The sequence below is a fragment of the Perca flavescens genome, chromosome 10 (assembly GCF_004354835.1).
Source record: "Perca flavescens isolate YP-PL-M2 chromosome 10, PFLA_1.0, whole genome shotgun sequence".
Lineage (NCBI taxonomy): Eukaryota > Metazoa > Chordata > Actinopteri > Perciformes > Percidae > Perca > Perca flavescens.
The window spans coordinates 23,635,525-23,661,334 of NC_041340.1; the positions used below are offsets into that span (position 1 = coordinate 23,635,525).

The 25,810-nt window shown below is 40.4% G+C and overlaps 2 protein-coding genes across 7 annotated transcripts in view; one reads left to right on the forward strand and one right to left on the reverse strand.

Annotated features, from left to right (window-relative positions):
* The window catches only part of ankhd1 (ankyrin repeat and KH domain containing 1), a 35,720-nt gene extending 20,682 nt beyond the window's left edge, over positions 1-15,038 (reverse strand). For 2 of the 6 annotated variants that reach the window (XM_028588891.1, XM_028588890.1), the window contains exons 1-4: positions 14,538-15,038; positions 11,281-11,434; positions 454-610; positions 98-245 (exon numbers count right to left, since the gene is read on the reverse strand). In XM_028588891.1, the coding sequence (XP_028444692.1) occupies positions 98-245; positions 454-610; positions 11,281-11,434; positions 14,538-14,816 (738 nt within the window). In that variant the 5' untranslated portion in view covers positions 14,817-15,038. Of the gene's footprint in view, positions 1-97; positions 261-453; positions 611-11,280; positions 11,435-14,537 lie in introns of all 6 variants that reach the window. The other 4 variants (XM_028588889.1, XM_028588888.1, XM_028588893.1 and 1 more) reach the window with 3 other exon arrangements.
* A 4,506-nt stretch (positions 15,039-19,544) lies between these two features.
* Positions 19,545-25,554, forward strand: hnrnph1 (heterogeneous nuclear ribonucleoprotein H1). The gene is made up of 11 exons (XM_028588896.1): positions 19,545-19,698; positions 20,752-20,848; positions 21,107-21,262; positions 21,350-21,493; positions 22,454-22,592; positions 23,337-23,515; positions 23,683-23,795; positions 23,922-24,057; positions 24,152-24,235; positions 24,434-24,526; positions 24,758-25,554. The coding sequence occupies exons 2-11, from the start codon at positions 20,767-20,769 to the stop codon at positions 24,853-24,855; spliced, it is 1,224 nt and encodes a 407-aa protein (XP_028444697.1). The 5' UTR covers positions 19,545-19,698; positions 20,752-20,766; the 3' UTR covers positions 24,856-25,554.
* The last annotated feature ends 256 nt before the right edge of the window (positions 25,555-25,810 follow it).

Here is a 25,810-nt window from a genome sequence, read left to right on the forward strand (position 1 = left end):
AGTGATCCCATCATTATTTTATCTCTGCAGAAAGGTGGCTTCAGTGTACAGGCACTACAGATACATCACTTCACACTGCAATCTCGCTTTCATATACCTGTGCTAGTTCATAGTAGCCAGCTGAGCACGCGAGGCACAGCAGGCTCTCCCCTTCCTCTGTGTGTTCGTTGACGCTCCGTCCCTCGTCGAGCAATTTGCGCACAGCGTTGACATCCCCATCTGAGCACGCCTCTGCTAAACTACGGCTGAAAATAACCAGACTGCTACAATTACTGCCACTGTGACAGGTGAACACACATACGCCTCACATTTACGCCAAGACATGCATACACACTGTACTGATTTGACAGAAAAAGAGAATGACTATACTAGGATTTAATCATTCATTACTAGATGAAACTGTGTACAAGACATACTGGCATATGTCAGTGTCAGTATGGGCGAGATACATACTTGTCAGCTTGGCCGGCGTTGAGTGTGTTTTCTGCTCTCATGCGGGTCAGGGCTGCTGCGGCTTCGTCCAGGGCACAACTCACAGATGACGTCAGTCGCCGTAGCACCTCGGGGTCTGCAAAAGCTTTACCATCGGCAGTGGAAAGTTTACCTATGCCTGCCGAACACCAAAAGGGCAGAGGTGCATAGGGCAAGGCAAACCACAGGGGAGCACAACCACACCAGACCAGATGAAGAAGCAAGTCCAGTCCAGCCAATCCAATCCAGGGTTAGTAGCAGCATACACAAAGAGGAAGAAAAAAAGAAATAAAAGAAAATCACACACAGAAAACACACACAAGCATTTGTTAATATGGCTTAATATCTTTTTTTCACTACTTTCAATACACCATCTATGATTCTTAACTCTACTATAATGTCGCCTGGGTCAAATAAGAAAGGTACAAAACAATATCTGCTGGGTTACTATGGGAATGTCCAGGTAAGAACATATCTGTGACCAGAATTTGAATGAATATAGGGAGGGAGGTGACGTTTGTCCTCTAGGCTAGTAGATATAGGTTCAGGCGGTTAATGGCTGAAGAGAAAAACGTCTCATCCTGTGTGAATTATAGATGGGTAAGAGGCAGTGAATGTGGGAGAAAACAGAAAGTGGAGACAGTGGTCAAGAGAGAAAAACACAGCTGGGAGAAAAACAAAATGCCATATGAGAGAAAAATGTGTTTGTGTATGCACGTTTGTCATGAAAGAGAAGAAAAGCCAAAAGAGGGGAACAAAAGGTAAGAGCAAGCAGGAGGAAAAAAAAAAAAAAAAAAAAAAAAGCTTTTGCTAATGGCCTTCATTGAAAGATCTTTTTCAGAAGACAGAACAAGGACCATTCCCTAAGTAATGAAACCAGTCCAGTGTTTGTGTTGTGTGTGTGTGTGTGTGGCAGCGTATGGTTGGAAGGCATGGGTGTAAAAAAGGAATCAAGAAGAAAAAAAAAAGTGTTGGCTTTGAACGTTTTCGGCCTCCGCCTAAACCCACCCACTAGCCATGCAGACGTGAGCTCCGGTACTTCTGTCCTCCTGTGTTTCCACCACCAGGCCTGCGACTCAAGCTAAACATAGCACGGCTCTCAGACAAGGATTTCGCAATAGTCCCAAAGGCAGAGGGAACCAAGAGGTCAAGGAAGTTGATTATTAATGTTTTACTGTATCATGTTTATCTCGGAAAACGCAAGTAGTTCACTGAACCAAAAACAGACTGAGCATACATCAGGGGTTTTACACACTGCAAATACCTCGGATGAAAAAAAATTGAGGGTGAGGGTTTCCTAACAATCTTTTGGAAGGCCCGTTTGTACATTTCTTAAAAAAAAAAAAAAAAAAAAAAAAAAAAAACTGCTTATATGGCTGTGAATCACTCAACAAAAATAACTGTCACCCATTTAGAATGAACTCCTTAAATGAGCAAAATAGACACTGAGCTCTCACTTTAGGTCAAGACTGACTTGGAAGTACGAGCAGATATTTTTGCTGTGTTTCAACTGTAACAAGATACTGGCTAGCCACTGAGCAGCCTCCATCCACTGTGCCGCCAACACACTATGCAATCTGAAGAAACATTTTCATCCAAGATGCTAATTAAAAGCTCAGCAAACATTTGTCTGAGAACAGCAAACGCAAAAATGCAAGCAGGTCACCTTTAAACCTCATTGAATATTTTAACAAAAGCCGCCGTCACCTGTTATTTTGACATGAATGAATCAGTTCGTCAATCTATAAACTAACTTTCTGACGTAGCAAATGACTCACTAGGCAGAAATACACAGGACTTGCATTTTGTTGTTATTCTTAACAACATACCAGCCCAATTTTCTGTTTATCAGACCCAAGATGAGACAAGAAGCTAATGTTAGCTAACGCTGCTGTGACAGTCCCTCTGCCTCCCGTTGCAGGAGAACACTGTATTCCTCCGACACACTGAATTAACGTTACTGTTTTAAAAAACAGTTTTCCAGGTTAGTGGGGGTGCATACCGCTCAAAACCAACATGAAAAACGTAGCTAGTAATGTTCACTCAGCATTTAGTTTTGTTGTTAAACTGTGTGTGTAAAATGAGCGCCGTGGTGACATTAAATCACCCTACGGTACCGTCTATTTGCTGGATGGTTTCAAGGTAACGGTCGGCAGCTAACATTAGCAGATAAGCCCGTACACTGACGTCCAAAGGAATCAAGTCCAAATCCAGGACTGTACAGTGTGTTTACCAATAAGCACTTGCTCCTGCACTACTCTCCCCAAAAACTCTTGACATGTTTACATAGACAACATGATCTTCTATCTAGTTGGGCTAAAAAATAAAAAAAAAAAAAATAGGGGAGGTGTATATACCAAATGCTTGTTAAGAGCATATAACAGGCATTTACACTAATCTGGCAGCACCAAGACATTTACATGCAAATTGTAGCACAATTCATATTAAGGCGGTAGTTTTGTCATATGGGTCACATTGACTTGACAGCTGATGAATAAACAGGTTTGATATTCAGGTTAATATCCAGAAAGATGTACAAGAAACATTGTATTCGCTGCACCGAAATCAGAGGTAAAATGAGGGAATTTGTTGCCTTTTTTTTCCTATAACAGCTTGCTGGGTTGTGTATGTAGAAACACCACTTTGCATCCAGTCAAATCCATAACCTTTCTGAGAAATGAGCAAAATTAAAACTGCAAATGAAACCCCACAATAATTCAAAAGTAATTCACATCAGCGAATTGGGTTATGATTTCCCCAATACCAAGCTTATTTTGTCGGACATAAAGCTTTCCAATACATTTACCTGAAAGCTTTCAACATCAACACAACCCTCACTGGGGCGGTCCCTGACTTAGATAGTGTCCTTTCCCATACAAATAACTTACTTAAGGGAAGAAAAAAAAAAGGTCAAATGTAGGCTTTTAGTGGTGGCAGGGAGAACTTGTTGCATTCTGGGTAAGATGTAGCAATGGTAGTGCTCGTGAGCTAATGAGTTACTGAAGTTTCTGGTGTTTATTATAGTCAGTAGAGTTACTTTTAAAACTGATGTAAAATGTGTGTTCAGGAATTAGTCTGAACGCTTGGTTTACTTCTTGTTGACAGTGAAGAAAACACACCCCCTTGTGAAAGACCAGAAATGCCTCTTTACTTCTTTACAGCAGAAATAAACTGGTCAACTGATGAATATTAACAGCCAGATAATGCATTGGCCACGCTTTTCAGCTACACCTATGGGCTCTACAGTTCAACTACAGTTCAGAGCCACAGATCTTTAAAATGCTAGCCAGGGTTGTATGCAAAGTGCATTTATCAGCATGAGAACTCTCATTTTCTCACTGCAGTTGATTTACTATTTTTTTGTCCACTTGCCTTCATTAAATTAGGTTTTGGGGCCATTTATTACTGGACCATAACTGCACTAAGGCTGCCACCTCTTAGTCGATTAGTCGACTAATCGGTCGTTTTGGTCTTAGTCGACTAAGATTTCTTTAGTCGATTAGTCATTTTTTATGCTTATTCATGCTTAATTACTTATTTCCAAGAAACTTCTGAGCACATTTATGGTAAACACAAGATTTAAAGTGGTGCTTTTGCAGGATTAATTGTGGAGAAACTCAGTTTTACAAATGGTTAATTAACTACATTTATATTGTGCTTTTCTAGTCTTAACCACCTCTCAAAGCACACAGCTCTGTCAATTAAATCAGCTAATCGATTAGTCGACAAAATCGTATAAGTGTTAGTCGACTAAGAATTTCTTTAGTCGAGGACAGCCCTAAACTGCACTGAACCTCCTACCTTTGTGTGTTTGATTGTTTTGCACTTTAGGTCTGCTTTATTGTTGTTCTATGAAGTTCATACTAATGTATTAACTAGGTCTTAAAAAGATCAGGGTTAAGTTTACATTACTTTTATTCTTTGGGTTATCATTTGTTCATTTTTATTATATTTCACTTTTTATTTACTGCCTTTTCTTTCCCCTGAAATTGCCATTTTAAAAACGCTGCTTAATGCATTTGTATCCAACAAGTGTTTCCCCTATCATTATATGGGGGGGCCCGCCTGACTGACGAGGACTGATTGATTTCATTCATTCATTTTTTTCATAATAAATTATACGAAAGTATAAAAATTATATATTAAGAAATAAACTTGACATTTACATTGAAATAATGTCCCTTCATGATGTATAGTTCAAATTTTGTTTTAAGTAGTGTTTCTGAACGTTGGTGTTATTTTTATTAGATTGTTTATCATCATAGTGGTTTGTCTTTCAAAGTTGTATCATACAGAGTTGTGGCATTACACATCACCAAGAAACGTACAGTGTCTGGCAAAAAAAAATTATTTAGCTCTGGACCACCAGAGAAGCACAGGAGCTGACCAGGTAAAGACTGCGGTCAAGCTAACCGTCTCTCGCATCTCAAAATCCCATGTATGCATTTGCTTAATGTTTATCTTACTTACTAGCTAATGTTATTAAATTTTAAATGTGTACCATGCACCTCCCTCATCGAAGTTTGATTAGTGTGCAAAATTAAGGTTTGACAGACTAGCAAGCTGTGACTGCCAAGATGTGACAAAGGGTACAAATGAAATCTTATTATTTTAGGCTGACATTGTAATCTACAACTGACTTAATCATGATAGCCTGCCCACATGATTTAATTTCCAAAACATAGAGCAACAAAGGATCCCCAAACATGTATGTAAGGGTATATATGTAAGGGTTGGGCTTTAGCTTTAAAAGTATCGTGTGGAATAACATATTACATTCAATGATACTCCCCAAAGTGCATGGTCTGTACACTTAAGGCCTTATAAACAAGTATAATGTATTTCTTAATGTTTTCATACTTGAATGGGAAAAAATAAAGTATTATTATAAGTAGTGTGTGTATGTATGTATGTATGTATGTATGTATGTATGTGTATGTATGTGTATGTATATATATATATATATATATATGTATGTATGTATATATATATATATATATATATATATATATATATATATATATATATATATATATATATATATATATATATATATATATATATGTATGTATGTATGTATGTATGTATGTATGTATGTATGTATGTGTGTGTGTGTATATATATATATATATATATATATATATATATATATATATATATATATATATATATATATATATATATATATATATATATATATATATATATATATATATATAATGTATTTTGTGTATCGTTAATACTGACAAACAGTCTCTTCTTTTACAGGCACATGGTTATTTTTTGGGGCACAAGCAACAACTGTCGCTTTCTGCAGTTAGCAGAAATGTGTATCACGTCTCCCCCATGCTCAGCGTGTACGTGCATCCTGGTCCGTGCACTGGTAGAGCACTAAATGCCAACAATTTATAGGCATGTGCCTCACAACATTGCTCTAAAGCACCACTAGTGTTCACAAACTCAACCTGGTACTTTTCAATGTACATGTATAAGATATCTTAAGGGCAAAACGTTGGTCATCATGCTGGGTGTGCATGTTAGGGAGTTACAACTAAAGGCATTGAGCTGTCAATCCGTGTATAACTGCTCTGGCTGTTGTTCAGAACTCTATGCTGATTTTATGTCACACTTTTCTCATCTTTTTTCCGAAAACACACAGCCTATCATTGCTGGCAATAGAGAGGAAAATGGAGTTCAGCAGGGAGGACAAACTATGACAGAAGCAGGACTGTGATTATTACAAAGAACCTGCGGGGGAAAGTCCATTTTCACACCCATGCACTCCTGGTCAACTGCTGCAGAAAGCAACATGCCCACTGCATTGTCACAAAAGTTACAAAAATACAAGCGATGCAGACTTCTAAAAGAATCTTTTCATCACGTTAACACTACAAAAACTGTACATTATAAACTTTGCAAAGGTAAAATATCTGGCAGATATGTTCTACTGAATTGCAACAAATTGTACAGATGTACCCAATAAAGTTCATGTAATAGACAATTATGCTATGAGGAAGTTGTCTACAATCTTCAATGATTGTTTTGTCCATTTTCATCACATTACAGCTTTATTGACAAGAGAATAGAAGATATTAGCCCAAGTATGGCAGGCGGCATCAATAGCTTTCATTAATAATGACTTGTCTTACATCTTGCACTTCTTGTAGTTAGGTCTGCTGGGCATGAATAGTTACTTTACAACAGACTTGAAAAACAAAACTAACCCTAACCAAATACAATACATTTTAAAAGGGGTGATAGAATGATTATATAGGGTATTTTACATTGTTCCTTAAGGTCTCCTAATGGGGTATGTAACATTGGTTGGGCTGAAAATTGCCCAAATGCTATTTTATTAGGCCCTTAACTACCCCGTGAATATGGCTCTATTTGGAACAAGAGCTTTTCTTCCAAATATGGTATGCTCATGAATATTCAGAATGAGCTACGCGCTGATTGGTTTGAGCAAACTACATAGAAACACATGGGAGACTCGACAGCAGGTCTCATTGCAAAGTTATACATTGTTTGTCGGGCTATTACGTTATTAAATTCACTTCTGAGACTTTTTTAAACGAGAAATCAACTATATAAAGCTCAAATATGGGACGTTTTACGAAAATTGATAGCTTATTGCAAATTTGGTAAGACTGTGTCGGAGTTCAGCTGCCGGTGCTTCCGGTGTTGCTGCCTTGCTGCACGGCCTGTCTTCCTTTACACACCCCGGCCTGCTCTGAGCTCGATTGAGCTCCGTCATGCCTGGCAGCCCACAGCACTCCATACCCGCGCAAAGTCACCGTTTTGGGGTTAATGGACCAAACGCTGCTGCGCTGACAGAGCTCTAGGGCCTGCAGCTCCCCTCTTCCTGCTAGCTAAATGGCCCGTGTGTGAGAGTGATAGCGCGGTCAACGAGCTTGTTACACCAGCAATCTCTTACCACAGTTCCAGTTAATCTTGGCTGGCTGTCAGCATAACTAGCTATATTTACAGTTTGAATTTTGTCACGCCACTTATACAACATATCTCTAAAGGTCTTATAAAGCTAACAACAGTGTCCGATTTCAAGTTAATGATTTTTTGTGAACAGTGGGGGTTTAGTTAGCTATGACTGTCCCTTCAATCCTAGCTATGTATAGCTAGCTACAAATCACGGATAGTTAGCTTCATTTTCCGTAAAATTTGTGTATATTTACAGTTTGAATTTCGTCACGCCACTTATACATCTCCCTAAAGGTCTTATAAAGCTAACAACGGTGTCCGATTTCAAGTTAATGAATATTTGTGAATTTCAGAGGAATTCTAAGAGGAGCTAGCTCTCATTGACAGAGCTACATCCGAACTACATCCGGCGTTTATTTCCCCAATCGTTTGTTTAAATAACTCAACACATTATAATTACACACATTAAAAGATTTACTGGAACCTGTGGTAACAGATTGCTGGCGTAACAAGCTCGCTGACCGTGCTCTCACTCGCACACACCGGGCATTTAGCTAGCAGGAAGAGGGGAGCTGCAGGCCCTGGAGCTCTGTCAGAGCACCGGCGTTTAGTAGTCCATTATCCTAAAACCGGTGACTTTGAGCGGGTATGGAGTGCTGTGGGCTGCCAGTTGTGACGGAGCTCCAAGTACCTCAGAGCAGGTCGGGGTGTGTGAAGGAAGGCAGGTCGGGCGGCGAGGCAGCAACACAGGCAGCACCGGCAGCTGAACTCCGACACACAGATGGACAAAATTTGCAATTAGCCATCCATTTTCGTAAAACGGCCCATATTTGAGCTTTACATAGTTGATTTCTCGCATAAAAAAGTTTCAGAAGTGAATTTTGTAATGGAATAGCAGAGATCTGCGCGACCTAGATTCAGAAGACTACCTGATCTCAGGTCAGTTGTGTAGCCTATGTAAATGTTGGGGCGTGACCGTTCTCTTAAAACACCCATGGGCTAACAAAGGTTCCGGTTTTTGGGGGGTTGACGTTAACTTCCAGCTTTGTTGGGATTCGCCCGTTTTCAGCGGCAGTTTCAAAATATGAGATTTTCAAAGTAAAGGGGTGTCAATGGGACTTTGAGCTTCTATGTATGTCCTATTTACCCACCGAACTATCGTTATTCAACTATGATAGGGTAAAATCGGTTTTGCATTCTATCACCCCTTTAAGTGGCCTTATTCAAATAATTAGTAGTTTTCATTATCAAGGTTTTTAACTAGATCACCCGAGCCCTTTAATACCTTCTGACACCAAGGGCCCTATTTTAACGATCTAAGGGCACAGCGTGAAGTAGGGCTTTGACTTTTGCCCAAAAATCATATTCGAAGTTAGTTTGTTTAATATTCGACTATTTATTAATAATATTTTGACCATTAAATGCCGTCAGTAAGACCTATATTGATATCAAACTTAAGTTTTTTTTTTTTATTATTATTACAAGTCAGACCCTGGATTAAACACAAACACTATACTTTCGACAGGAAGTTCAGAGCTTTCACCGTAGCCTACATAAGTGGTCTGATGTTGTTAATTGTGTGCTGGTGTGTGCGTCAAGTCAGCGTGTATGTGTGGCGGTGACAAATCTGCCGACTTTCTGTAGAAAAGACAGCGACTTTCTTTAAAAAAAAGTCGGCAGTATTGTCCTGCGAGCACGGAAGGTATTTCTCTCCTGTGGGCCCCAAAATAGTCTACCCTTTCTTCTGTTCTGTGACTGAGGAGCAGCCCCGCCCTCCCCTCTGTGTTCTCTCCTCATGTGCAGCAGCACTGAGCAGGCAGGTAGAAAGGGGAGAAGGGACAGGGTGCGGGGGCCGGTGTAGGTAGGAGAGACAGCGGCACGCAACGGGAGAAATTAGGGGGGAATGCAAAGCTGCCAAGCCACGGCCGAGATACGTGCGTCGCCGCAACGTGTAGTTACATTTTGAAATGCGTGAAAAAGCCTCGGAACCTGAATTGAAAACGTTTACAAGCAAACACATTTACAAAAAATAATGCCCATAACAGGTTCGAATATTAAGGGCTGCCTAATATTCGTTTGAATATCAGACTTTTTTTAAATATTTGAATAACGAAGTTCGGAGTCAAAGCCCTAGCGTGAAGCGCATGGCGTCTAAATCCACTTTTGCTAGTTTGACGGGCGGAAAAAAGGGTCTGTGCGCCGGGTGTACTTAGTCTCTTCATTAATTCATAGGTGTGTTTTGGGCGTAACATGCAATAAACCAATCAGAGTGTCATCTACCATTCCATTTTAAAAGCCAGGTACCTTGGCGCATGTTTGTGTGCTGCTGTGCTTCCCTGTGTGTGTGTGTAACAAGCATTTAGACCAGGTTTTTGTTGGTCAATGGCGCGATTGCTTCCCGCTGCCTCAAGATAGCAATACGCCAACGATTCACCTGAACACACCTCCCTGTAAGACCAGCACGCCCATGGGCACAAAGATGGGCACAGGTGCATTTGCTATTTAAACGACGTGGACGCTGGACGGGAAATTGATAACTGCGTCGCTCTTAAACTAGCAAAGACACTTGCGTCGGGCTTTGCGCCGCGCCGGGTCCAAGATAGGGCCCCACGTCTGATCTGATGCTTACTGTTTTTGACCTACACCTACCTACATATTACAGCTGCACAGTGCACATGTAGCCTACACTTGTTAGAGATTAAAACTAGTGAAGCCAATGAGAAAAAAATACAGCCTCTTTTCGGTCCCCAAAAGAACAAAATGATGAAGTTCAGCAACCAGCAGCAGGACTGGGTCAAAATGCTTTGGTATTTTGGCTTTGTAATCCAGCACAATGGACTGGAAGAGAAACAATGACACAACAGCTATGGAAGGTCAAGTGCCATAATTCATCTTTAAATTGAAGGTGTTTACATCCACATCAGATTAACAACATGGATATTGTTGCCCTTTTCATAAACAGTACCCTAATTTAAGGGGTCTAAAATGTTTTGAGAAAATTAAAATAACCTCAAACAAAAGACATTCATAATTGGTTGCAAATCTTTTGCAATAAACAATTGCCTGAAGTCTACAACCCATAAGCATCACCAGATGCTTGGCATCTTCCCTGGCGATGGTCTTGACAGGCTTTTATATTTGGCTACTTTGTTAATACAGGGAATGAAGAGAGGCTGTCTTAATCTTCCTGCCACAACCGCTACATACGGACACTCCTCTCTCTTTCTCTCTCTGCTAATACTATAGGAGACCTCACAAATCAATATAAGAAAACATGGTATTATTATCATTATTATGCAAGCTGTAACCAATCTTAAACAAGCAGATTAACGTAAATTGTCAACTCTACTGTTCTGAATAGTCAAGGAGAAAGGGGAGTAGTATGAGATTAGCCATTAGCCGTTCAACACAGACTCTCTACATGCTGTGTGGAGGCTCAAGCGTGTTGCAGCGTTAATCTGCCCGGTAATGTTCATAAGCCTAAACGAGGCCAGGACACCCAGCCCTAATGGATTAATCTACAAAAACCTTCTTACACTTAGATTACAAGTTCTAATCAAACTAGTTTACCCAAATCACTTTCAAACTATGTGCTGATTTAACACTCGCCGAACCGGCGGGTTCTCTTTATTGCCATTTCAGCCTTAGGCCTTCTACAAACTAAGACCTCAACTATTGTTGGGATTTAAAAAGGATAGTGGGAGAAACGACTGAGGCAGAAAGGTGTGGTTTTACTTATGTAAAGTTAGTGTATGTAGTTAAAGCACATATCAAGACAGATTGGAGGCAAAATACGTGTGGCCAATGAGATACTGGTCAGCTAAAAAAAAAAAAGTAAAGCTGAATCAAGTTAAGACGAAGCAGTCATACCTGCAGCTTCCAGCAGAGCTTCAAGTCGAGCCTGTGTTTCTGGATCAACAGTCCTCAAATCTACTCCATCTGTGGCACTGGACAAAAGCAACTCTGACGCTGTCTTCATGATGGGATTATCCAGGTCCTCCTGGTCCAAAATGAATGACTCCACCTAGAAGAGGTATAGAGGGAAGGGAAAAAGAGCAATCATTAGCCGTTTGTCAGCGGTTTTCATGTTCATTTCTGATCAACAACTGGAATTTATATAAAATCGAGACCTTGAACAGTATTTGTGATATAGAATAACTTGTGAATACGTGCGGAAACAGTGCAACATGTATTATATTGCCTAATACATCACTTATTTCCATTATTCTGTACAGAAGTGGCATATTGCCTTTGTTTAGTTACGGTTTCTTTCACCAGGAGGGAAAGCAAAAAGGAGCACAGTCAAAGCACAGGAAGTGCTACGGCCAGGAATTAAAACCCCTGCACACATGGTGAGATTCAGCTGAGAGTCAGCTGCCCAAGTACAGCACCACAGTCTCATACCTGAGCTTTGGCCATGTTGGCTATCCTGTATTAGACATTTTATTTTACACCAAAAACCCCAAGTATGTCAACATAAGAAAACAAACTTTACTAAACCAACAATGTTTTATTTACTTCTAAAGTGTAGCTGCAGTGTCAATTAATGGCCATTCATATTGTTTACCATATAAATTACAGCTTTACTCATACAGGTTACTGTACGGTAGTTCACAGATGAAAATAAATGATTATATGCTTTTCATCTGATGATAATTAAAAATTGAGGAATGTTCTAAAAGTAGAACATTACCTAAAAATTATTAATGTAAACAAACACCAAAAAAAAGTTAAAGCTGACTTATAAATATTTAGCCAATTGTTTCAAATTTTAGAGGTGGAACTTTAGTAACTTCTTAGTCGCACCACAGGTAGTAGTGTAAATTACTCATGACATATTCAGGTACACAGGTGGAATACATCAAAGTATGTCCATAAACATATGCAATAAAAAAAAAAACAGCCAATATAAGAAATGTAAGTAGACTGTACACAGAGGCCAACTTAAAACTACAGATTAGAGCTTTTAATACTAATAATTAAAAAAAACACTTCAGATCTCTCCTTAAAGATAAAACTTTGTTGTTACGGGAGAAGTATTTTGGTTTTCATCTAAAGGAACATCCTATTGGCACCTGGGTATATTGACCCCTTATTTACAGTGTACCGATGACTGGTTCTTCCTAAGTGTAACGTCATGTTATGTCTTGGAGACCTGGTATGCTGGGAATGACAAATTTGACAGACATTACAACTAATTCAGCCTGCCTAGAGGGTAAGAATTTTAAACAATTAAGATTTTGAATAGATTAACAGTTTGCAAAACAACCTTTGACAAAAACTGACAATCCCTGTCTATGTCCATCCATAAGCTGCAGCCGGCATGCAGGGCCTGGCCCATAGAGCAAATGTTGGGAGAGAGTCAGCATTCAGCAATTTGGAGGAATTCAGCTATACGATAGGAACGCCGAGCAAAACAACCCATGGGGGATGTAGTTCTACTAAGGCCTTTATAATCAACAATGGACATCAGTCTCCCCCATTAATGAACTACAGTTCCCAGAGTGTTGGTATCCAGAGAGCTGGAAAGGCCTAGAATGGCATCTGCTTAATCCTGGGGCTCAGATTTTAGCTACTGCCCAGAGCAGCGAGTTCTCCTCTGGAGTAAAACACCACAACAAATGCTCCCTTTCAGGCTTATATAGTAGGCTGGGTGAGCTAAGAAACATGACACAGAGGACACATTTCCAATCTGATTCAATTACACTGCGAAAGATGCAATTGTCAAACTTGATATTTTCTCCTTCGGGTAATACACAGCTGATACTCAGACAAAAATGGTCATGCTATATTGACATTGGTATCAGCTGACATTCTTAATGTTATGGCTGTAGTATGTTTCAGACAGATGCCACTATGGTCAGATATTAGTTAAGTATAATAGAGACAGCTCAACAGGTAATGTGCATTGCTCAGCTCCTTGATTACAGTGTTTGACCGTAAATACCGCATCCTCTTTTAGAGGACATTGAATATTACGTTAGAATTAAAATGTCATTAATCGGAGACCTTTGATACGTTTGTACAAATCACATATTTGCTTTTTAGCGGTCTGATCGGTCGCGATTCCTGTGTCTGCTGCAGTCATATGACATGGTAAACTCGCTTACAGACAATATCATGGCTGAGAAGTCTGAATATCTTAATGACAGCTCACATTAGACAAGACATGCAGTAAAAATGGTTGGGTTATGACATAGTAACCTTTAGATTATTTTGTGAAAATTCCTCAATGGCAGGTTGTGTCACATTCTTGTCATCTAAAAAGGTGACTTTGAAATTAGTGCTGTAGCGACAAATATTTTGTATAGTTTATGTATCCATCTGCGCTAATAGAAAACGTGTCTAAAGTATGTTAAGCTGAGGAGTAGATGCCATCACACCTGTCCCGGTGTGTGACTGCTAGCACATGGAAAGTTGGACACCTTTCAACATGAACTCTAGCTGCTCTCAATTGTGACAACGCAAATCAAGTTAACAGTTACTGGTTGGCTGTCTGGCCGAAAAAAGGTTTTGGGTGGGGAAAAAAATGGTTTATTTGTCAACACCGACTGTCTAAAAGTCGAGGAGTTCTGCGAGGAAAAGCATAATCTATACGTATCGAAAAGTTAGCTGAGGGACGATCGAAGTTAACGTTAATTTACATGATTTGGAAAAGTGACGTAATTGCACCACAACTACGACATGGCAGGTAGTTAGCTGGCCGTGTGCGTCCCTGGGTTCACGGGCATCTTCCATTTGCTGTGGCTGGAAAGCTGTTGGAAGAGCTGCAAACTTGTGATGGGTGTTGCGAGACGGCACCGAACGAGGCCGTCGTCTCTTCCACCCGAGCTAGGCCGTGGCCACAGCCTGCGCTGCATAAATAAAACATTTCAGCTGCTCGGCGTGAACAACTGCTCGTGTCTCACCAAACATTATCGACATAAGACACCCCATAAGCATCTGAACTGGCAAGAGGTGTTGTTTGATTAAAGTGCAGGCTTATTTTACGTAATTTCAGCGGCCTGGGAGGGGGTGGTTGCCAACTGCGAGCTAATTGGCTAGCTAGCCGCAAGCTCGCGCTAGGAGAGGAATGTTGCCTAGCTCTCTGGTTAGCTTAGCTTACTAGCTTAGCCTAGCGTAGCTACCTCTGAAACCTCGTCTTCGTCGCTGCCGGATCCGGGACCCGAGGAGAGGACGGCCGCAGCCGCTAGTTTGAAATCCAGTCTTTCTGCTGCAGGCCCACCTGGTTCGCCGTACAAACGTACTTTCTTTCCACCTACACCAATTCCAATGCCCCCTAGTCCGACTCCTCCTGATGTCGCTCCTACCCCCATCCCTGCCACTGGGGAGCGAGGAGTCACCGAGTCAATCTCGTCCTCGAAGCCGTCCGTCAGCATTGCCGTCCCGGCTACTGCATCCTGCATACTTATGTTCACGATACGTGTGTTCACGAGCTAGTTGTTGACTTAAACGTCCGTCCAGGCCCTTTTTTTAGGATATTTGCGTGATTTTACTTCAGGGAATCCAGAAACTCTCCCGAAGCGAGGGTTGAGGAGGATCTCTTTCCCCCAGCCATTAACTTTCTAACAACCTAACCCGATACGCACTGTTTCTCAGAATGGCCGCCTCTGTAGAAAATCCCGATACCCCTATTGGTTGAGCAGAAAAAAGCTCTGTTTTCAATTGGTCGAAGTTAATGCTTGTCAAACTTGAGACCGCAACGTCATGTTAGGTTTACCAATATCACGAGGCTGTAGAACGAACGTCAAGACTTGACATGGTAGGCCAACTTAACTGGTAGCTAGCTTTACTAGTTCATGTAAACTCTTATTGGGAAATCGTATGTAAAAGGGCTACAGTGAGAGTAAATTGATACTTGTTGTTAATTTTAATCACGCATTTAATGTAATTTAAAATGACAATGAATATCAATAGCTCAACGTCACAAAATTACATAATGTAACTGGCTTTATTGTGTTAGTGAGGATATAGAATAATAAGATTAGAATTTGAAGAAATAAAGGAGTATCTTTTTTTAAGGGGCAATGACATGAGACAAAACATAAACCCGCACACAGAAAAACAAGAAAAAACAATGGTCACTCTGGATCATAATCACACTTGTTTGATGTTTTGCTGCCAATAAGCAACACGCAATCCTATTATATTATTTAACCTATTGTGTAGGCCTAGGTGTGACTTAGGTAATAGAGACAGTAATACACAGGGGTTTCACCATTGACTTCACCCACAAAAATCAAGAACTTAATTTCCAAAACACTAAGGGAATTATACACTTCCTTGAAGTGGCCCTCTGGTGCATAAAATCATTTTAAAGTACTCACAAATTTAAAAGTCTTTACTTTGACCCCAGTGAGTGAATTTGGTTTGAACTTTGCATGACTCCCACCGACTTTCTTGGCTGTCCATCATGAACCATGAAAACCAATTGGCCCAGAGTGAAAATTGCCTCACTCAACAAAGTTCCTAAAATGCCTTTACTCTTTATATGTAATTATTACTTATATGTATATATATATATATACACATTATCAGGTAAGGGAATATGGCTGTGCTAAAAGAGGTGTATTTTCATTGATGAAAACACTTTTTGGGTTGAACTCTTGTGATTGCATAATCAAACAGTGTCAGGTCTCATTGCCAATGTTTTTGGTTTCTTCCTAGGGAATGGGTAATGCTTAAAAAAATACATTTAGGCTAGCTGGATTCTGTGAGACTTATAACATCAGTAAATGGCTTCAGCTTTTTGCAGTAAAATGTAGCAAACTAACACATTGACACTACAGTATATCCTTATAATTATTATGTGTGACCATCCATGTTCTTTTCAACATCATGTGTTTCATATTCATACATGTACCTGTATTGGAAAATCTATTTGAATCCTTAACTTAAGTAATAACCAGCAATATTGCAGTATAAAAGTACCTCATGAGAACTCCAGCTCTTGAAAGTTTGCTAATGTAAAAGTAAACATGTCTATTACCTAAATTGTACCTTAGAATCCAAAGTAAATGGACTGTAGAATGTGCAATTAATAATTCATTAATAATGACCGAGCAGTATTTTAATGATGGTCCAGGCAGTGGCAACTCGAATATACTTTTGCGGAGTGCAACGTTTCCAACTAAAATGATATTAGGAATATATATATATATATATATATATATATATATATATATATATATGAAGTACAAAATAAAAACCCAAGATTTTCTACCTCTGAGATACACAAATATCTCAAACTAATTTTGAAGTTGCTGAAGGAAGGGAAACTGCGTCAATCCTTACAAAGGGTTTATTTATTTCAACATGTATCTGTAGCTTACTTGTATTACTTGCTGCAGGTTCACATCTCCTGTCCAAATTTTAAACTGACGATCATTCGGTCACATTTGTCACCAAAACCAACAACCAAGGCTAAATAAGCTTATGCTAACTAGATTACTATTACACATCCTCATATTAATCATCATCATCACAACAACTCCAAAATCTATGAGTTGTCTTACTAAGTGGGTTTTAGTGCTAAAAGTTTCTTTTTTATTATTTGTTGGCTGTGATAAGCAAGCTTCTTTTGGCCTTGTTGTTGCCTATGAAGGATACATATTCTACTTTAAAAGAAGCTGAAAAGCCTGACAAGTTACTGACCACTGTAAACAGGGTAAATTGGATATGAAGGCCAGAGATGCACCCGTCCTGCCAAGGGCCTTATTCGCAACGTCATAATTTTTGGGCGTGGACGCAGGCCAGTCGGAAGCGATTGGTTATTCAGCCGGGGTTGCCAGGTTTGTATAAAAACCCACAGATTCGGTCAATTTGAACTGTCTAACTGATTTGAACATGCTATTGTAGTAGCTACCCGTTCAAAACGTACCTGTTCGGTACAGGACGATTGCTTGACCTCCGCTATTGCTGCTTGCAGCTTTCTCCAGAAACACTGTACCCTGAAATAACTTACAGACGGCCACAAAATCACTTAGGCCTAACATGCAACCCCACTGTATTCTACTGACTTACTTCTACTTCAGAGGAAAACATTGTACTACTACATTTACCTGACAGAAAAATGTTACTGGTTACGTTGCAGATTCAGATTTTATATATAGCCTATTATTAGAGTTAAAAGCTCCACCTTACGGACATTAAAGCTGGGGCGGCAGTTTTATTTTTACACAATAATGTTTCAGCATATTGTATTTCAAGTGTTTTGAGAGAGAACTAGACTTCTGCACCTCCTCCTTGGCTCTGTTTTCAGGCTGTTGGAAATCTAGCCCTTGACTGGAAACTTTGGCCAATCACAGGTCATTTCAGAGCGAGAGAGCCTTCCTATTGGCTGTTCTGTACTGTATTGGCTGTAATGTAGATGCACATGCACGTTCCTTTGGTGAAAGTTCTGTTTACTGTAGCCAAAGACTCAGGGCTGCAGCTAATTCAAGGCTAAACTGTTAGAAAAAGAGACTTTATTGTGATCAACGAAATCAAGTGCATATAACGAAATTATGTAAAAAATGTAGTCCAGGGAGGGGACATTTGCTGTGAAAACAGTCAGAAGAGCTGGTCTGTTGGGGTTAGCCTTTAGCCTAGCACAAACACCGGCTTGTTTGCCAGGTTTACGTTGTTTCTCACACAGCCTCCAGCGGTTCCTTGTTCGGATGACAGCAGCTGCGAGGACCAGAGGCCGAAGCCGCGGCACCACCTACTGCTAGCATCCATCCGCCGTAGACAATCCAGTAGTTTAGCCTTCTGCTATACCTAGCTCACGGCTGCGACTAATTCAAGTGCATGTTTATGTAGCTAACTAGAGCCTATTCACATTATGTCATCTCAAATTGCTTTACAACAAAAACGGTACAGTCATTCTCATAGACTTGTGGCATGCCATCGGGATGAAATGAATGATTAGTACTCTAAATGTTACTGTATGAAGCTGGTGCCCGAGCTCGCCTAATGGGAGGAGCTAGACAGAGATGCAGGAAGAGGTCACATTCTATTTCAAATTCTGGTGTTTTTTGTTTTTTAATCCTGCCGCTTTAAGTAAATTGAAGTAGGCTACATTCTGCTGATAATTCCTCTCTTCAAATATTTACTTAAAGTAAACATTTGATGGCAGGACTTGTAGCCAATTTTGCAGTATTAATAGTTTTAGCTATACTTAATAGTTTTACTTCAGAAAAAATGAGTACTTCTGACACTGTCAATTACAACAGTGGTGGAAGAAGTATACAGATCCTTTACTTTAACAAAAGTACTAATACCACACTGTAAAAATACTCTGTTACAATTAAAAGTCCTGCATTGAAAATGTTACTTATGTTAAAGTATGTAAGTATCATCAGGAAAATGTACTTTAAGTATTAGAACTAAAAGTAGGCTACTCAATGCAGAAAAATCCTCACATTTTAGACTCTGGAGATGATCAAAACTGTCCTCTCAATCAACTAAGTGTTTAATCCTCTCCTCGCTGTATAGGCCTATATATTGTTGGGTAGTTTAATTTACAATACAAAATTGTATTTTATAAACTTCATGTGTTTTGTGTGCATAAATCTTAATTTGTAAGTAACTAAAGCTGTCAAATTAATGTAGTGGAGTAAAAAGTACAATATTTCCCTCTGAAATGTAGTGGATTAGAAGTAGAAAGTGGCATGGAAAGAAAAGACAAATGTAAAGTACAAGTACCTCAAATTTGTAGTTAAGTACAGTACTTGAGTAAATGTACTTAGTTACAGTCCACCACTGGTCAATACCAACATTCCCAGTTAGAGAAAGGGTGAAAAGTAAAATAAGACGCTGTTTTCTTGTCTTGCCAAAACAAATAATTTTGTCATTTTAGTCAAACTGATTTCACATAAGATTGTATCTGATATATCTTATCATTATCTGAAAAACACAGGTCCCTACTGTTATCCTCGCTTCACAACAAGATAAACTGTCCTGCTACAGACGTGAAGTAGCCTAATCACAGACCTTTGCCTCATTCATGGACACATGGCAGTGTATTATTGGAATTTGATACAATTCAAAACACAGCTAGATACTACTATTGATAACAACAGTATTTAATTGTTTGATGATGATGAATAACGTGATTGTGTTTCAATTTGAAACAGAGGGTTCTCTCCCATCCCGGAATGCTTCCGTGGAGGAAGGTCTGGCAACGCGAGACTATGTAGTCCCTGAAAGGGGGATAGTTGGGGAGGTCTGGCAACCCAGCGCAATAGTTTCAGCTGCATCACGCAGATCTGGTCATACAAACTCGTGTTGTATCTACGCTTGTATCAGGTAAATTGATTAATGCAACTATTGTTTAATGTGCCGGGCCTAAACGCAATGCTAACTTTTCATACTTTAACAGCATAACATAGCTACCGGTGTGTGAATCAGATTATAATATAATACCGTTATTTAGAGAATGCTAGCTAGTCAGAGCTAACTAGCTAGCTAAGTGTTAACGCTGATAACATGGCGCCGGCTGAGAGGGCCGCTTTGTTCCTGTGTCTGGGTGCGGTAGTGAGCGTGCTGAGGAGCTAGCTACGCATCCTGTCGAAAACGAATGCGGTCCCAGTTTACTCATAATGTGGCTTTTGCGAACTCTTAACGCACAATGTGTATTCAAACGCTTCAACACCAGAAATGTTCTGGGATGAAAGTAACTTAGCTGCACATAGTTGTGTCGCTAACGTGAGCTAGGAACGACGCCGGTTCGCGCTTTTTATAAAGTGGTCGGTTTTTCGCGAAGGAGAGTTGGGAATAAGGCAATTGTGACCACTGCTTGCGATTTGCAGACAGCAACTTTCTTTGTAGCGGGGAAAAGCCACGAAATTCTAGTTTTTTTTGTTTGTTTTAACGTTAGTATACATGCTACAATTTAGCACAATCAGACGGCCTCAAGATGGCGCTGCCAACTAATTTACATTATTCTATGCGACTCCCTTGAAGACGACGGTGTCTAGTGAAGATCTTGAACCTTTTTACCCTGTAAAAGGTGAACTGCGAATAAAACGGCGTCTGAAAGATTTTTTTTAGTGTAGCGAGAAAACACAATTTTAGTCCAATAAAGTAATACCTCAGCCAATTTCACCAATATAGTAACTTTATAACGTTAACGTTACGTGCACAGATGTAAGGAGGAAAATAGCTAACATACCAGTAAATTCCTCGGATGTAGGGATCCGTGTGAAGCAGGACATTGAGAACAGTGCTGACATGGAACAGAGATGCACTTAAATACAGATATTAAACATTACGTGAGGAAAATCGGTCTATATAGTAATATGTGCTAATCTCTCATACTTAATATTGCAGTCTTTTTGAATTTTTCCTTTTTTTCATCAGGGATTGTGACCAATCATGGCTGATGAGGGATACGTAGTACGCATCAGGGGTCTCCCTTGGTCCTGCTCAGTGGATGAAGTACAAAGGTTTTTCTCAGGTAGGTATTTATTTTATATTTATATATATTTATTTACATTACATTACAATCGGGGGCGTCGGACTGGCGGGGCGGAGTACCCAGGGCCCTCATCTGAGGAAGGCCCAAAAAGATGCTAGAATGAATGGATGCGGGGAGTGGCCCATAGAAAATGCCTTTCTACACGGCTCAGAACTTTGTGCTAGGCCCCTGATTACAATGTTTACGAATATAATTAGGGAATCAGAAGTGATTTGATAATATGACTATCATATGCAGATTGCAAAGTCATCAGCAATGGAGGTGGCATCCACTTCACCTACACAAGAGAGGGTCGTCCCAGCGGAGAGGCATTTGTCGAGTTGGAGACCGAGGAAGACCTGAAGATTGCGGTGAAGAAGGACAGAGAAACTATGGGTCACAGATACGTAGAGGGTGTGTGCAACCGCTTACAACTCCTTTTTTGTGAATTGTCTGAATTTCATGCTGTGATAGCTGACTGTTATATGTCCTGTGGTGCAGTTTTTAAATCCAACAATGTGGAGATGGACTGGGTCATGAAGCACACAGGTCCAAACTGTCCAGAAACGGCAGGAGACGGCCTCGTCCGGCTCCGAGGCCTTCCTTTTGGCTGCAGCAAGGAGGAGATCGTACAGTTTTTCTCAGGTAAGAAAAAGCCTTGCTCAGTGTTTAATTGTTAACTTGCCTGAATGTAAGTCGGTGATACGTACTTTTAAAAAAAAAAAAAAAATTTAGATCTTCCTTTTCTTGTTTCTCCTATGGACACTTACCAATTCTTCATCTGATTTTACAAAGACGTCAATATGCCATAGGAAAATGTTTATAACCTACTGTATGTTCTTACATCATAGCATAGTCAAATTCATCTTTTTGGATTTGTTATCAGAGAGGAAATGACACCAGAAAAGGAAGCTAGTTAGAATTTAAAAGGAGGAATTATTTGAAGACTTTATGTTTAGCTCAAGGGTAGGACTCTTGTTATGCAAGCACCCTTTCCCATCTTTGCCTATCATATCCATCTGAAGCCCATTTTAATCACTTTATTTTCTCTTTGATTCGTCTGATTGTAAAACGGTGTAGTGAAATGTTTAAGTTGTCTGTGCCTACTGGTAATTAACTAATGATGATGGGTCTCACTCATCACTGATTTAAGAGTCTCTTACCCCAGTATCATTGTTTCCTTTCCCCCCCCCCATTTACTCACACCCTTGTCTTTTTAATACATTGTTCTTATATTCCCTATCTATCTATCTATCTATCTATCAAGTCTTGCATTAGTTTCTAATGAGCAAACAGTAATTTTAACTCATGTCACCCACCTGGATCTTTTTCTCTCTTCATCAACACACCAATACTTGCCAGATGTCCCGCACAGTGCCCTTTTCCATATTCTTCCTCTGTCCTCTCATTTCTATTTTATCCCCAAAATACAGTAAACATAAGTTGTTTAAATGGCCAGTCATTGATTAAAAACTGAACTGGTATGTGTGATGATGTATAGAGTTTTCCATAAGTTTTCTCTCTCTCTTTAGAGAAAGTTCTCTCTGTGATTGGGCATGTGATTTAATATGTCCCCTGCTGGGGTTATCTGTCCTTGGGTTGAAGGGTTGGAAATCGTGCCAAATGGGATAACATTGCCGGTGGACATCCAGGGGAGGAGTACGGGGGAGGCCTTCGTGCAGTTTGCTTCACAGGATATAGCTGAAAAGGCTCTAAAGAAACACAAGGAAAGAATAGGGCACAGGTGGGGATGGTTGGTTGGTTGGCTGGATAAGTTGCTTTTCTCATGGTGTGCACCCTCAACATCTGAACCAAATGCAAAACGGACACAACACTAACCTTGGCTAATTTAAGCATATGTAATGTTTTACCACAAATGCATACACAAGTTGCCATGTTAGATTCAAATAACGCCACACATTCACTATGTTCAATGGGAAGATTAATGCTTGGGCACCATTCACAAGTATGACACGAATCGTGAATTAGAGTACATGCTTAATTTTGAGAACAAATGGTGTCTCAGCACTAAACATCAGTCATGGTTGATAAATGGTAAGGAGTCTCCCTGGTGGTAAAATCAGAGGGCCACTGTACACATGGATCTGGAGCCCACTGTCGCAGGTAATGCTTAGAGTGAGTTGCAGAAGGGCTGGAGCCCTCTCTGTCCCTCTAAAACCAGGACAATGGCTGTCATGGCAAGGACACAGGACGCTCTATTGAATCAGAGATAACTCACTCCAGGTAACCATAAGAAAAGTGTTAAAAGTTAATGAGGCCCTTCAATTTGGACAGCTTAATTTTTGCAACTCAGTTAATACGTTGTTCCTTTTTCTCTAAACAACTAGCACTAAGCACTCAAAGATATTACTACCTATGGACTACACCATGACAGCATCTGCATAGCCCAGTTTATTTAGTGTTGAGCAAATGCAGTCTTGCCTGGTCCATTCTCCATGGCCTCATTGTGGTATCTCTATGCTCTTAGGTACATTGAGATCTTCAAGAGTAGCCGCGCTGAGGTGCGGACACATTACGAACCCCAGCGAAAGCCCATGGGCATGCAGAGACCCGGCCCCTATGACCGGCCCTCTGGTGGTCGCGGCTACAACATGATGGGCCGAGGGGGATCCTATGACAGAATGCGTCGCGGAGGCTATGGAGGAGGTGGGTGTCGAGCGGACTGAAGCTTTTTAACCTGTGCAATTGTTTGAGATGATCGCCCACCCTATGTCCCTTCACGCTAACACTTTGCAACACAGTGTAATGGATTATCTGATTAGGATGTAAAGTCCTCACAAGACCGTGTGCTAATCTCGATTCCATATATTCAGGGGTATCGGATGGACGGTATGGCGATGGCGGCTCTTCCTTCCAGAGCACAACAGGTCACTGTGTCCACATGAGGGGTCTGCCATACAGAGCCTCGGAGACAGACATCTACAACGTAAGTCAGAGGAGCGACTGCAAATGATCTGCAAAACGACTGGATTGCTGACGTTTTCTTTACTCTGTGCATATTGCTGACGTTAAGGCTGCACTTTAAACAAATGTGTTGTAACGTTGTTTGTAGTTCTTCTCGCCATTGAATCCAGTGCGGGTCCATATTGAGATCGGCCCAGATGGCAGGGTAACGGGGGAGGCGGATGTAGAGTTTGCAACACACGAGGATGCTGTGGCAGCCATGTCCAAAGACAAAGCTAACATGCGTAAGTTTTTAAAATAAGTGACTTTACCACTCGCAACCCTGCGTATATGTAGATGTTCTTAGTGATGTTCACAGTTTCTCTCTCTCCTGCTCAGAGCACCGCTACGTGGAGCTGTTCTTGAACTCAACAGCAGGTGGCAGCAACGGAGCGTATAGCAGCCAGATGATGGGTGGCATGGGTGAGTTTCAGTAATGGGAGGTTGTGAGACTAGTGGTGTTGGCGTTTGCATAAAACAAAAAATGCTCGCACGAAATGTTTGTGGCCTTGATGCTTGGGCAAGCAATGGCTTCACAAAATCAGCACCACAGTACATCTAGGGAATAATTTGGGTTTTGTAATGTCCCACTGAACCCGATGTGATGTGTCCTCTCTACAGGGAACCAGTCGTCTTACAGCGGCGGCCAGCTGAGCTCAGGCTACTCTGGTGGATACAGCAGCCAGGGCAATATGGGCGGCTACAGTGACTACAGTGAGTGTCAGCTCTGTCCATAATGGGTGTCTTCTACATCCACCCTAAAGTACAACCTGCTCTCAACAAACCTATTTGTGGCACTAAAGTATTACTGTGCACCAGAGAACCCTTTGTACAAAACTCTGGCATGATTTGTTTTAGCTTGAAGGACAGAAACGTAGGGCTTCTTTGTGTGACTCCTTGAGGAACTCCTCGGTCCTATTGTGTGTATTCTCCGTCTCTTGTTAGGTAACCAGGGCGGAATGGGAAGCAGTTACTACGGCGGCGGCGGCGGAGGAGGAAGCAGAGGCTCTATGAACGGACTGGGCGGGGGATGGGGAATGTAGATTATTTTTCTTAATTTGATGTTGTTTTTTTTAACTCAGCATTTTGCTGGCAGGACTGGAAACGCAAGTCTCACCTAGTAAACTTAGGGGTAGGGTCAGGTGAGGTTAAAAAAAATATTGAGGGGGTAGGGTTTGTAATTTTTTTAAGTATATGATCTTCAGAGAGAAGTAAGATCATCTGGTTTCACGAGTGTCAGAAGTGCTGTTTATCTTCCCCATTCCTCAGATTTGACACATAACCGAAACAATGCTTTCAATTTTCATTACCAGGAAATGTGCCGTTTTTTGTGTTCTTGAAAACCCTGGCTGTTCCCCCAAGGTTTACTCATCCTGTACTGGTGGCATTTAACATTTAGTTTCAATGTGAGTGCATGAACAAAGAAGTCAGAAAGTGTCTGGTATCTTCTTATGTTTATAATGGTTTCACCTTCTACATAGTGTTTAGTTTTTTTTTTTTTTTTTTTATTTCCAGTCAAAATGTTTGAATGAATTTAGGACTTCATGTGATCAGAGCATGTATTGTTTTCTTAAAGTGTGACTGACTGTTAAGAGTTGTGTTTTATTTTTGTGGATGAGGGCTATGTCAAGGGCAAGTGAATTTAAAATCTGCTGACATGAAGGTTTCTACTGCTTCAAATGCTATTTGTATTTCCTGTGCACAAAGTGAATAAACTAGTCTGGAATATCTAATTGAAACGAGCATTGCAAAAAAGGAAGCTTTATTCATTTATCAAATCTCTGATAAAAAAAACTTGGTCACCACTCCCGAATCGGTTAGGAAAATGGCTTCGTAGCAGTGGACACAAAACCCTGTGGTAATAATACATTCTAAAATAGTTATTTGTCAACATTCTACAGTCATTTATACAATTTTACATGTATCCATCAGTGGGGGGCCATAGCTGTGTTAAAAAAAAAAGGTAGATTCATGACAAGTTTGAATAATATCAAGGTT